The sequence below is a fragment of the Heloderma suspectum genome, chromosome 10 (assembly GCF_057233095.1).
Source record: "Heloderma suspectum isolate Gila_16-S chromosome 10, 16-S_ref, whole genome shotgun sequence".
In the NCBI taxonomy this organism is placed as follows: Eukaryota; Metazoa; Chordata; class Lepidosauria; order Squamata; family Helodermatidae; genus Heloderma; species Heloderma suspectum.
The window spans coordinates 20,593,181-20,607,822 of NC_139467.1; the positions used below are offsets into that span (position 1 = coordinate 20,593,181).

The 14,642-nt window shown below is 45.7% G+C and overlaps 1 protein-coding gene across 1 annotated transcript in view; it reads left to right on the plus strand.

The window, feature by feature from the left end:
* LOC146337921 (IgGFc-binding protein-like) overlaps positions 1 to 12,082 on the plus strand; it is a 36,152-nt gene extending 24,070 nt beyond the window's left edge. The window contains exons 8-11 of the mRNA XM_084816340.1: positions 513 to 712; positions 4,724 to 5,104; positions 10,098 to 10,386; positions 12,057 to 12,082. Of these exons, the coding sequence (XP_084672466.1) occupies positions 513 to 712; positions 4,724 to 5,104; positions 10,098 to 10,386; positions 12,057 to 12,082 (896 nt within the window). The remainder of the gene's footprint in view (positions 1 to 512; positions 713 to 4,723; positions 5,105 to 10,097; positions 10,387 to 12,056) is intronic.
* Positions 12,083 to 14,642: the final 2,560 nt, after the last annotated feature.

A 14,642-nucleotide genomic window follows, 5' to 3' on the forward strand; every position in this document is an offset into this window, starting at 1 on the left:
TTTTGCAGAGCAACAACAGTCTTCCTGGCTGTGATGCATTTTGGTGTGTTCTTCAGTACTGAACCCAGCCTTTGTTTCTTGGTTCAGACCCTTAGCTTGATCCTCAGCTCTGACCTTTGCCTTTGTTCCTTGAATCTGATGCCCTTGTGTAACTGTTGGTTCCTGGCTCCCCTTTGACTACTGCTTATGGCTCATCCTTGGCCACGGGAGGAGGAGAGGGTAGGGGGAGGAGGCAGACCTTTCATGGATCAATCAACCCAGTCAGAACACATGGAAAGGGATTACAAGGCTCAGAAACATCAAGATTCAGCATAGTGAAGAGATGTGAAGCTAATATATCCCATCCACATTTTCAGTACCAGTCTCACTACCATGGTCTACCTCATTCCCTTAGTAATATTAATGCTGAGCTAGATGGACCGGTGGTCTGGCAGTGTATACAGCAGCTTCCTAGGTAGTCCTCCTCCCCATCATATAGTAAGCAACCTCTTCTTCCGCAATCTTCCTTGCAGCTATGAAATGCCCAGTCAACAGTCACTACGAACTCTGCACCAGAGCTTGTCCTAGCAGATGCAAAGAGGCAACCAGCATCACCAAGTGCCCCAACAACTGTGCCGAAGGCTGCCAGTGCAGAAAGGGCTTCTTCATGGCTGGGTACCACTGTGCGCCTATCAGCCAATGCCGGTGCTTCCACAAGGGCACGTGGTTTAAGGCAAGTGGTAGAAGGTTAGAGAGTGGTGAATAGGGCACACTAAAGCAGGTGTGGGAAACTGTATATGGGTGTGTGGGTGTGATGACTCCCCAACAAGCCGTTCACAGGCTGGATGATGTTAGCAGGCAAGGTCACACTCCATGAGCTCAGCGGCAGGGCCACAACCCTTCACATCATCCCGTCCCTGGCTGAAGGTGCACTAAGGAAACTCCGTGCTGTCTCCAATCAGGTATCTCCTTAGCCTGCAGCTAGGGATGTACGGACTGTGTAAAATCCACTCCGTCTGTCTTTTGCGGATTGTCAGGTGCCTTTCGTTCCATCATCTGCCCACAGACAGATGAGAATTTTTTTTCGTCGTGCAGAAAAATACAGAAATATTTACATAAGTATTTAAGTAATTTACCCCAGTATGTAACATTTAGTGTATTGTCCCCTATTCCATTCTACGTTTCCTCAGTGAAACTTACATATTTTTCTATGGATATATATGCATAAATTTTGGGAAAGTAAAAAAGTCATCTGAAAGTCCACGGACTCTGCTGGGCCTGAGGGGGTCACTCCACAGCGGATTCCATAGGTTGGATTCTTAGAAATCCGAGCTCATTTTAATCCATCTCGAATTTCTCCAGCATCCCTACCTGCAACTCACTCATCCAATTAGTAATGAGCACTGTGTACTGATCACATACTTTGGCAGGGATTCCACTCCCTGCTAGCCTTTGAGACGGGGCTTCCAGGAGCCAGAGGGGCAATGATAAACCAACAACAACTAAAAAGGAATCTTGATGTGACCATTATCTATTATTATTATTATTATTATTATTATTATTATTATTATTATTATTATTATTATTTCATTTCTAAACCGCCCAATAGTCAAAGCTCTCTTGGTGGTGCACAGCATTTCACACACAGAAAAAAATACAAAATACAATGTTAAGATATTGCACAACGTTACAACATTATAATAAAACATTGTCTTAAAATTGTTGCACATTCAAAATTTTAAAACAATATAAATAGCTAAAAAAATGCAGTAAACAATTTCAATAACAGACCTGTGCAAGACAGCTGATATAAGTGCCCTGCCTTATGCAATTAAATGTCTAGGAGTAAAGGGCAGCAGGAATACCGTGGGCATCCAGCTGACAGATTGTTGGCTTGGCCCCCCAGACTCCAGTCTGCAAATCCCCATGCTTGCCCAACTCAGCACGCGCCGCCGACTCGGGCAAGCATGGGGATCCCTGATCCCTCACCAAGCCACAAAATGGAGGATCGGCCTTTTCTGTTAAGGCCGATTTAACGCAAATGCTGACTATAAAGCAACCATGTATGCAAGATTACAGGCATAAATGGCCTTTTACACCTGTAATCTTGCATAAATGGCCCCTTTACAGTCACCATCAGTGTAAAATCAACCCTCATGAAAAAGGCCAATCTTCCATTTTTACTCAAAATGGTGGCTTGCCGAGGGATCGGGTGGCCACAGTGAGCAGCGGCGGGCAGATGGGGGGGGTCTGGCAAGCAGCACACAACCCAGACTGTGGTAAGTTGGGCCATCCCTAAAGGATAGCATTAACCTGGCAGCAAAGAAGATGTCAGTGCTGGTGCCAGGCACACCTCAGTGGAGAATTTGTTTCATAGTCGGGGGCCCATATGTGCCATGTGGTCGCATCAAGATTCTTTTTGCATGTTGTTCTAATTCTAAGCAGTCCCCAGGAGCACATGCATGCACCGGTATAGTGTAACACAAAATGATTTTTCATGCGGTCATGCAGAAGATCACACAAAGATCGTTCTCTTTATTTTTTGTAGAGCTGAGACTAGGTATTTCCCAGAATTTCCTGAAAAAGAAGGCCACTCTACATAATTTTCTCCAAATATTCTTCACCATGATTATAGCAGCCACCATTTTTCTGTGGCGGCCACTGCCCCAGCCTCCCTCCCTCCCCCCGCCACACACACACACACAAATAGACATGGTGTGCCAGAAGTATGCTAGATTTGGGACATTGTGGAGGAAGAAAAATGGTGGCCAGGCTTAACTGCTAATACTTTGTAGCAGTAGGAAAAAAAACCCTTAGGAAAGAAGAACTTAACAGTGCCGCTGGCAAAGGTAATGAAGACGCCCTTTAGACAAATGTTTAAAATGTAAACATTTTACATTTAAAATAAATGTTTTATTTATTTTTCCTTTTTTTTTGCAATGCACCCACGCTCACAGGTAATATAGAGTAGGAGGGGGAGATGCAAATGAACCAAAAGCTGCAGCCAACTGAACACGATCCAATTCAGGAAATTATTTTTGACATTCTCTCAGAGAAGCAGGAATTGAGGGGATGTGGGACACAGCAGCTTGCACCATGTTGGCATAATAAAGGAACAGAATGGGGGAAATCCACTCATCTCTAGCTTTTGTCCTCATGTATTTCTCAGTTTCAGTGATGCTTATATGCATATTGAATCCTTCAGAAGAGTTGGAATCTTTAGGATGGGGGCTAGTATTTCCAAAATATCAGTTATTTTATTCCCCAAACTGTAAGTTCTCATGGCATGGATCTCATGGCATGGATTTAATATTGGAGGGGGGGGGAGGGGGAGAGAGAGAGAGAGAGAGAGAGAGAGAGAGAGAGAGAATGGTCATTTTATTTATTTAATTTATTTATTAAATTTCTTAATCGCCCAACTGGCCAGTCATCTGGCCACTCTGGGCAATGTATATCAATACAAACAGTTTTAAAACAATAAAATTTTACATTAAAACATCATATTTCTAAAAAAAATACCATAACCCACCCCGAATGCCTGCCTGAATAACCAAGTTTTCAGTGCCTGGCGGAAGCTCATTAAAGACGGGGCACAGCGGTCGGCGGAGTTCCCTAGGGAGGGAGTTCCACAGAGTGGGGGCCACCACAGAGAAGGCCCTCTCCCTCGTCTTCACCAGCCTAGCTATCCTGGCTGATGGAACACAGAGAAGGCCATCTGAGGCTGATCTTGTTGAGCGGCCTGTCTGATGTTGCTGGAGGCACTCCTTGAGATAGACTGGGCCGGAACCATATAGGGTTTTAAAGGTCAAACCCAACACCTTGAATTTGGCCCGGAAAACAACTAGTAACCAGTGCAACTCCTTCAGCACCAAAGTGGTGATCATTAATTGGGAAAATTCTGACATTCTCATTGCTTCAAAGGGAAGTAGCAGGATAACAGGGATAAATAAGGAAGAATGGGAAGAAGGAAGTGGAGACAGAAATTAGAGTGGTCCCAGAAGGATGAGGACAAAGGAGACATGGGCCAAAATGTAGGAAAATTGAGGTTCATCTGAGGTGCCCAAATCCCTTGGGGAGGGAGTGGGGGCTGGTGACTCTGATTTCGATGGGGCTCCGATTCCATTCTGGATTTCAGTCAGAACCAGTCAGAACTCTAAAGAAGCTGTCCAAGATTCTGAACCCATTTGGGGGTTCAGAACCTTGGATAGCTCCTTTCGAGTTCTGGCTGGTTCTGACTGAAACCCAGAATGGATTCACAGTCCCGCTGACATCAGAACCACCAGCTTCCACCAGGCAGCCCCCTGGGCAGGCTGAAGGATAGAAGACAATGACTGGTGATAATCTATCCAGGTGTGAAACTTTCAAATCTGTATTTTAAATCTCTGCATTGCTGTTAGTTTTATTCTGGTTGTACTGTTATATTGTGGGTTTAAGCTTTCATATTTTATATTCTTTTATGCTGCACTCTGTGGTTTTAATCTCCCAGAGAGCTTCGGCTATTGGTCAGTATAGAAAATTAATAAATAAATATATAAATATATAAATATTTCACAAATTTGCCATTCAGCCACAATAGTTGTGATGACCACTTAAGGAAGACAAGATGTAAAGTCACCCTACCTTGTAGGGTGGCAGTAGTGGCAACAAAGCTCAAGTGTTCCAACTTCTCCCCACGCCACCATCCCTAATGCTGTCGTGTGTGTTTTTTTGTTTTGTTTCATGGCTGTCGTTTTTCTACTGGCAGGTTGGAACAAGGGTGATCACAGCCAATTGCAGGGAGCAATGCATGTGCCGACAACAGGGCCGGGTGGTGTGTACGCCACTCCCATGTGCAGCTGGAGAATCCTGTGTCTTGAGTAACGCCAAGTGGACTTGTATTCGGCAGGAGGGCCATTGCACCATTGCTCACGGGCATATCTTCACCACTTTCGATGGGGTCTCTGGAAAGGTTCCCCCTGATGGGTCCTATGAAATCTCTGCACTCGTCAATGCCAAGTCTAAATCCTGGTTCCGGGTGGTGGTACAATTGCAAAAGTGTCCTCAGTGTCCTACGCCCATTGTGGTGTCTGTCACTGTCTACTTCCACAAGCTTATTGTGCTGGTGAAGCAGGACAGCTCAGTCTCGGTAAGAAGCAGAGAGTGGCAACTGGAAGAACTCATGATCCATCCACTCCTTTTATATCCCTGTCTATGTTTGTATAGTGTGTAGGGATGTATTGATTGTGTGAAATCTGCTCCTTCTGTGTTTCACGGATTGTCAGGCTCCTTTTGCTCTGTTGTCCGTTCACAGACAGATTCAATTTCTTTGCATTATGCACAAAAATATGCAAATAATTCCATAAGAGGGTTCTCAACAATTTACATAATTAACCTTAGTATGTAACTTTTAGTGTATTGTCCCACGTTCTACTCAACCTTTCCCCATGTTTATCTACCAGTCTCAGCAGAAACTTGCCTACTTTCCTATGAATAAATATGCATGCATTACGGGAAAGTAAAAAAAAAAAGATCCAAAAGTCCATGGACTCTGTGTGGCCTGAGGGGGTCACTCTGCAGTGGATTCCACAGGTTGAATTCTTAGAAATCCAAGCTCGTTTTAGTCCATCTTGAATTTCTCCAGCATCCCTAATAGTGTGTAATTATGGGAGAAATTCATTTGGTTCACATTTTCATACAAGCCAGCCTAATTCACACTTCCCAAACCAATACTCAAACACAGAAGAGACAGAGTCCCTGCCCCAGATAACTTACTATCTAAATCAGATTGACAATTCAGGGATGGAGCAGAGAGAGGGCAGGTGTTAACAGAATACTATAGGGGGATAATCATGTGGCAACAGAGATTCAGGTTAGATGAGACTAGTGAGATTCAGGAAAGCATTCCAAGGAGCTGAGTTTTGAAGTAGGACCTGGAAGAGAGGGGAAGGATTTAACAAAGAGAGGGTGTAGAATGACAGGAGGCACAGAGATCAGAAGAAGAGCCAAAGTTGCTAAGAATTGTCACTGACTCTCACCAAAAAGCAACATTCAAAGTAAATTTGGGGACAGTATTTCTCAGGCAAAACATTTTTAGGAATTTTGAAGACTATTAAGAGAATATTAATAAGTCTAGCAACATTTTTCAAGGTGTGTGTGTACCTCATGGCCAGCCCAAGATAGCTTGCTCCCTCAGGCAGAGCAGAAAATCACACCCAAGTCAAGGTGCACATAGGCCAACCAAATTCTTTTGCCACCTGAGGCAAAAAAAATCCCACAAGCACCTCTGTGGCTGTCAAAATATTGTAGTAGTAGTAGTAGTAGTAGTGCACTCCTATGCATAGCTGGGGGGGGATGCTGGGAGTTGTAGGACTTTTTCTGTCTAAACATGCATAGGATTGCACCCTAAATATCTAAGAATGTGCTGCTGACTCATGGCACCAATAATCTGCTTCCTGAGGCAGCCACCTCACCCTGCCTAACAGTAGGGCCAGCCCTGGTGTGTATGCACACCTCTCTAAGTCACATACACTGAAAAACTCAAGTTGAATTAGGAGGGTCCTCTCAGAAGAAACATCTTTAGGAATTTCAAGGGAAGTGAAAGAAACGTTGATAACAAATATAGCCAACATTCAGTGTGCAGATGTGCGCCCGTACCCATCTTTAAAAATCTTGCCTAGCAAACATGCTGGCTGTGTGATGGCAGAAAAGGAAAGTGGGACATATACTCCATGACAGCATGATGCTGAGATTTAGAAGGTGTAGGGCAGAAGCTTGAAACTAATGTGGAGTATGACAGGGAGCCAATGCAGTGGCTTCAGCAGAAGTGAACATGGCCAGTGGAAGGGAACAGTAAGCATAGCAAAAGCTTTATCTCCTGTCTCCCCAGCAACCACTCACTTTCCAAACTGATTGATCGAGAGATTCAAAATAGTTTTATCCCACTCATCAGCTAAAACAGCTCCTGGAGCGGCTTACATATTATCAATAAAAGAAAACAGTCCCTGCCCACAGGCTTACAGTCTAAAAAGTTACACACACAAGAAAAAAGGAATGGGGAGGGAAATGGGGGGGGGGGAATTAAGCCTTTCAGCAGCGCTGGTGGAATGGCTCTGCTTCCCTCTCATCTCCTTCTGTACAGCCTGCAGGAATGGCTGCTGGTGGTGACAGTTGAGGGACATATTCATGGAGGAGGTCTTTCAGCAGGACTGGTAGAATGGCCCATTTGTTCAGTCGTTAAGTTGTGTCCGACTCTTCATGACCCCATGGACCATAGCATGCCAGGCCTTCCTGTCCTCCGCTCTTTCCCAGAGTGTGCTCAAGTTCATATTCATTGCATTGGTGATGCTATCTAGCCATTTCATCCTCTGCCGTCTCCTTCTCCTTTTGCATTCAATCTTTCCCAGCATAAAGGTCTTTTCCAGGGAGTTTTCTCTTCGCATTAGGCGGCCAAAATATTTGTGCTTCAGCTTCAGTATCTGTCCTTCCAATGAGCACTCAAGGTTGATTTCCTTTAGGATTGACTGATTTGACCTCCTTGCAGTCCAGGGGACTCGTAAGAGTCTTCTCCAGCACCACAGTTAGAAGGCATCAGCGCTCAGCCTTCCTCATAGTCCAGCCTCTCACAGCCATACGTTGCTACGGGGAAAAACATAGCTTTGATTATACGAACCTTTGTCAGCAAGGTGATGTCTCTGCTTCTTACTATGCTGTCTAGGTTTGCCATAGCTTTCCTCCCAAGGAGCAAGCGTCTTTTAATTTCATGGCTACAGTCACCATCTGCGGTGATCTTGGAGCCCAAGAAAATAAAATCTGTCACTGCTTCCATTTCTTCCCCTTCTATATGCCAGGAAGTGATGGGGTCAGATGCCATGATCTTCGTTTTTTTAATGTTGAGTTTCAAACCAGCTTTTGCACTCTCCTCTTTCACCCTCAACAAAAGCCTCTTTAGATCTTCTTCGCTTTATGCCATTAGAGTGGTATCATCTGCGTATCTGAGGTTGTTGATAATTCTCCCGGCAATCTTAATTCCGACCTGTGATTCATCCAACCCAGCGTTTCTCATGATGTACTCTGCATATAAGTTAAATAAGCAGGGCGACAATATACAGCCTTGTCGTACTCCTTTCCCAATTTTGAACCAATCGGTTGTTCCATGTCCGGTTCTTACTGTTGCTTCTTGTCCCTCGTACAGGTTTCTCAGGAGACAGGTAAGGTGGTCTGGTACTCCCATCTCTTTCAGAATTTGCCACAGTTTGTTGTGATCCACACAATCAAAGGCTTTAGCGTAGTCAATGAAGCAGAAATAGACGTTTTTCTGGAATTCTCTTGCTTTCTCCATGATCCAGCGAATGTTGGTGATTTCATCTCTAGTTCCTCTATCTCTTCAAAACCCAGCTTGTACTTCCGGTAGTTCTTCACATGCTGCTGAAGCCTAGCTTGTAGGATTTTGAGCATAACCTTGCTGGCATGTGAAATGAGCACAATTGTACGGTAGTTTGAATACTGTTTGGCATTGCCCTACTTTGGAATTGGGATGTAAACTGACCTTTTCCAGTCTTGTGGCCACTGTTGAGTGTTCCACATTTGTTGGCATATTGAGTGCAGCACTTTAACAGCATCATCTTTTAGGATTTTAAATAGCTCAGCTGGAATACCATCTCTGCTGGCTTTGTTGTTAGTAATGCTTCCTAAGGCCCACTTGATTTCAGTCTCTAGGATGTCCGGCTCAAGTTCAGTGACCGCACGATCATGGCTATCAGGGACATTAAGATCTTTCCTGTATAGTTCTTCTGTGTATTCTTTCCACCTCTTCTTAATCTCCTCTGCTTCTGTTAGGTCCCTGCCTTCTTTGTCCTTTATCATGCCCGTCTTTGCACAAAACGTTCCCTTGAGATCTCCAATTTTCTTGAAAAGATCTCGAGTCTTTCCCATTCTATTGTTTTCCTCGATTTCTTTGCACTGTTCATTTAAGAAGGCCTTCTTGTCTCTCCTTGCTATTCTCTGGAAATCTGCATTCAGTTGGATATATCTTCCCCTTTCTCCCTTGCTTTTCGCTTCCCTTCTTTCCTCAGCTACTTGCAAAGCCTCATCAGACAGCCACTTACTGCGATGTTGAATGGTTTGCCTTGGATTCGTACTGAGATCATTCTGTCGTTTTTGAGATTGTACCCCAGTACTGCTTTTCCCACCCTTTTGTTGACTATGAGTGCTACTCCATTTCTTCTAAGGGATTCTTGCCCACAGTAGTAGATATGATGGTCACCTGAATTAAATTCGCCCATGCTTGTCCATTTTAGTTCGCTGATTCCCAAGATGTCGATGTTCAATCTTGCAATCTCATGTTTGACCACCTCCAGCTTACCTTGATTCATTGATCTTACATTCCAGGTTCCTAAACCATATTCTTCTTTACAGCATCTGACTTTCTTTTCACCACCAGACACATCCACAGCTGAGTGTCCTTTCAGCTTTGGCCCAGCTGCTTCACTCTTTCTGGCGCTACTTGGAAATTCCCCCTGCTCTTCCCCAGTAGTATATTGGACACCTTCCGACCTGAGGGGCTCATCTTCTGGCGTCATATCTTTTAGCCTTGTGATACGTTCCATGGGGTTTTCTTGGCCAGAATACTGGAGTGGGTTGCCATTTCCCTCTCCAGTGGACCACATTTTGTCAGAACTCTCCGCCATGACCTGTCCATATTGGGTGGCCCTGCATGGCATAGCTTATGGCTTCACTGAGTTATGCAAGCCCCTTTGCCACAACAAGGCAGTGATCCCTGAAGGGGAGAATGGCCCATTCCCCCATTCAATTTTTTTTTTCAAATTTTGAAAAAGAAAAGCTTGCATCAAACCTTGAGAACTTTCTCATTAGAGGATCTTTGTAAAATTGACAATACAGGACAACAAGCATTCAAAAATCCATCTTGCCCCTGGCTCCTCTACAGTGAAAAGCTTCTGATAATGTACATCTTACACCCCTAGTGCAGATATGTAAGCATGCAACGCCACTCTTCAAAAGAAGACACTTTGTGGTATCTTGATCACTTCTACAGCCACTTATTTCATGCTCCTTTTCCCCAAACCTCTCACAGTTCTTGGTGTTCTGCTGTCCCATGTGACCTGCTGCTTTGCCTGTTACAGGTGAATGGGCATCCAGTGAATCTCCCAGCCCAACCTTCAACGGAGGTATCGGTAAGCCTGGCCCAAAACGTGGTGGTAGTGACCCATGGAACAGACATGAGGGTTCTCTACAGCACCAGAGGAGACCTGACCGTGGCCCTCAGTGGGGCACAGGCCAACAAAGTATTCAGATCTTGTGGGAACTTCAATGGCAATGGCGCAGATGACCTACGGTTACCCAATGGTAGGATAGCACACACCATTACAGAGGTCATCAGCCACTGGAGAGTCACAACGGCAACTCAAAATGGTAGGTGAGCATAGAAATGTAGTTCAGTTTTCCCAACAACTGCCTGTCTTAGGTCATTAATCTACCCAGTCTACCCAATAAGTGTAGTGCATAGGCTGTAGAAGGGTGGGATCAAAATCTCCAGATAAATAATGGCCCTCCTGCTCAAAACAATAAGGGTGCAAAAATCCAAGTACCCAATAGTCACTGGAATTATCAGGGCTGGTAGGTGAGAAGAGGGGGCACTTCAATGCGGCCTGGAGATCCAGGGCACCCCAGCCTCAGTTGCAACCCCATTGCAGTTGAGGAGAAACTGTAGATTTAAGCTGAGGATGTTCAGGCCAATTGATTCATCTCACTGTCCAGATTTTGCGGCAATGGCTTGAACCGATCAAAGCAGAAGTTAACAAGCAACATTCTGAACTGTGAGGTGCTAGTCTAGGCCCTGTACTGGAACTGGGAAAGTGAAATCTTGTACAGGAAACTCTAGGACCCAAAATTTGGAAGAGAGAAAAGTTTGTCTCCCTATGTGACATACTCTCCAGCTGGTGTTTTCTATGCATAGGCAGGAGGAGCTAACAGGATGTGACTAGGGATGGGCAAACTTCCCCACGACCTCTTTGCCAGCTGCTAGCTGGAGTCCCACTGGTTGCCTGACCCTGGCGGGCATGCAGGGCAAGCCACCAGATGACCCATGGGTACCTAGCGAGAGTTCGCAACTTTTTTTTTTTTTGCCCCAAGCCTGAATTTTGCATGAAATCATGGGTATAGCTATTTACAGAAATAACAATTCGTGCAAAATTGCAGCCATAAATTGCATGATTTATGCAAAATTGCAGGCGCAGATGTCTAATTAGACCATTTACACCTGCGATTTTGCACAAATTTCACGATTTACATCTGCGATTTTGCACAAATCACGATTTCAGTAAATAGCTATACCTGCGATTTTGTGCAAAATTGCGACTCATGGCAAAAAAGCAGGAAACCGCAAGCAGGAAACTGCACTGGCATTCGGCCTCACCAAGATCCGTGGTGGAATTCTCTGACATCCCTATTTCGTACACCCCTAGCTGAATGCACTTACAGAACTCCCAGAATCAGAAGCTCTTCCTTATCAGGGTTTCGAATCAGAGGAGCTCTATAGGTCCATTCAGCCAAATGCAGTTACGCAGCCCTATTCAGGTCTGAGTGCTGAATGCATGAAGATCTAAATAGCAGCCCAGCATGTGGGGATATCAGGGGGCAGAGCTTACATGTGTCTCCTACACAGTTTAGACCTATTCATATGCAGGTGAACGCCTGCATAGGGCTTGAGTTAGGCCAGATTTCAGGGATGGGGAGTGATCGCTAAAGGTTTTTTTGTCACTCAGGTATAATCAGTACAAGCCCTATTCAGGCATTCAGTTCCCCCATATGAATACAATCCATGGGATCCAGACTTAGTCGAACTTTAAGTAAACTGATTGAAATCAAGTCCTGTTAACTTTGCAGGGTCTACTTGAAGGATGACTACACCTGGATCCAACCCAGTGTCTGCATACAGTTTGGGAATTGCTCACCCTGACACGTGACTAAATACTGGTTAATTATTTCCCCAGGAAGGGAGTGGGGTGGGGGGAGAGGTTTGGAACACGGCTGTTTTGTTATGCAAGATACTGAGTGCCCTTTTATTTCCTTATTTTTTCCAGCTCGTTTTAAAATTCACTCCTACTGAAGCCTAGAATCGGGATCGCTTTCAGATGCACATCACCTTGAGGCATGCCCTCTGGACTGCATCATGGGCAGAAGCACCTTCTGCCTCACTGCATCCCAGGGAAAGGGCAGGCAGCCAGTCTCCCAAGCACAATGCAACACTTGGTGCAGAGCTCACAGCAACTGCCTCCCCCTTAGTAGAACTCCATGGCAGCCTCCCTCAACCTGGAGCCCTCCAGATATTTTGGACTTCAATTCCCATAAGCCCCAGCCAGCATGATGGGACTTGTAGTCCAAAGCATCTGCAGGGCGCCAGATTGGGTGAGGCTGCTCTACAGCCTAACAAGTGCTGAGGACCCAGCCCCATCAAGATTGTACATAGCTGAGATCACTAGCTAACTCCCTGATTTCTTGGATTTGTCATTTTTTTAATGTTTTACATTAGTTTAGGTAGCTTATACACATTTAACTCAAAAGCATCATGTACTGTACGTAGAGGGGTCCGTCTGCCAAGCCATGCAACCCCCTGAAGTGGGAGAGCTGTTCCCTGGTACAGAGTCTTTCATGGTTCAAGGCTTATTACAGCTGTCTTTGCCGGGCCTGGAGTTTCATTCCTAACAGTGTCTTGGCCTGTGCCTGAATCTGCTAGAAGAATCAATAAAAGCTTTTGGTAAAATAAAATGGTTGCTTGAGTGTGAGTCCATCTTCGCAGCTTCGGTAATGGAATATTTCACTGCAGCCACAGGTGAGCGCTATTTACATCCAGTCTGTTGCAGCTTTAGGAGAAGCCAGAACACCTGGACTGAGCAGGAGCAAAGAAAAGAGGGTGGCAAGGAATGGTGGAGCTTCAAATGCCTGTGCTTCAAATGCCTTGAGACAAGATACGACTGCTTTAACTCCCTCCTCTCTCCTTCATCAACCCTCCTTGGACTGGACACAGCCTTTCAAACAGAGGGCTGCCTTCTGTAAAGTAGGTCACAAGGGCCACCCAAGCAGCTATCAGTACCCCAGCACCCTAGCAGAGCCCACCACAGGTGGCAACTAATTCACCCTCTCTTGCCCAGGCGAGTGGAGTCAGCCATTCTGAATTTACAACATTGCTCCATGTTAATGCTACAGTGGGCACTCCAGAGCATTGTGGGAAATTTAAAATATGGGACTGTAGCCGCCAGGTGAGGCCAGAAGCCCACCATTGTCAGAAGGAGCCCCCAGGGGCCATTTTGCTCTGTGAGGTATAATTCCAAGAGCTGGTTTTAACCCATAATGCCCTTTACTTCTCTGGGGGCCAGAATACCTAATGGCCCACCTGCTCTAGGGATGTTGGAGGAATCCATTTGGGGGCTGGAACTAGGTGAGTTTTCACCAGCTCAGCCCCCCGAACTCCATCTCGCTTGTCCATGAGCTGGCTTGACTCAACACAGGTCGAATCGAGCCAGCAAACAGGCCTCCGTCATTGCTGTGCTGTGCAGGGCTGTCTCCTTCACTCGCTCCCAGCAAATCTGCCACTGTGTGAAAATGGCTCCTTTTCCCTCCCGGAAGTCGGGAGGGAAAAGGAGCCATTTGTGCACAGCTGGGACACCAATGTCCGCAAATGTCTCCTTTTCCCTCCTGGGTCCCGGGGGTGAGAAGGAGAGACTTGCAGACTGTGGGGTCACTGTGCGCAAATGGCTCATTTTCTGTCCGGGTTCGGGGGGGGGGAGCCATTTGCACACACCACCCGTGCGTCCCAGTGGGGAGCTCTCAACTCAGCTCACTAATGCAAGTGAAATGCAGTGGGGAAATCCACTGAGCCCCAAGAAGGCCGGATTTCCCCATGCCAGAAATCCCTAGCCTGCTCCCATATGAACCTCCCTAGGCTTTAAGATAAACCTCAGAACATTACTTCACATCACCCCACCATCTTACATAAAGGCAGTGGAGGCTGCTGGCTCTGAGGTCAGTGGTCCTATTTTGGGATAAGTTTCAGCACCTTAGATAGGTCCTTTAGAGTTCTGCTGGGTTCTGACTAAAACCCAGAATGGATTCATAGCCCCACTGAAATCAGAGCCACCAGCCTCCGCTGCATTAGGGCATTTTCTGCTGTGGCACTCCATCTCTTCAACCCCTTCCCCAGAGAGGTTTCTTGGTGCTGTCTTTGATTTCTTTTCATCTCCGGGTGAAACCCTTCTTCATTTGCCCAGATCTTTGTGCTTTTATGCTGCATTTTGAACAGCCTGCTGTGATACATGTAGGTGGTGTTGTATTTGTATGGTTTTTCTCCATAACCTGCTTTGGGAGCCATGGCTAAAGAGGAGGGAAGGTATGCGGTTTATGTGGTTGTTGGAAAAGAGAACAGGATTCCTCAGGATTCAGTAGGCCATGCGGCCATGCAAGACAGGGAAAGAGGTGTCACCAGACCTAGAAACTCCAGAATTGGGTGGGTGGGTATTTCTGAGGTTATCAAAATACTGATGGCTATGTGGAGTCTTCCTGCAAAACAGAGAAGAAAATATTTCCCAGGAACTATACATGCTGAGGCAACTGCATGCACCTGTGTGTGTGCGCACATGCACACACATTGCACACACACGCACACACTCTTT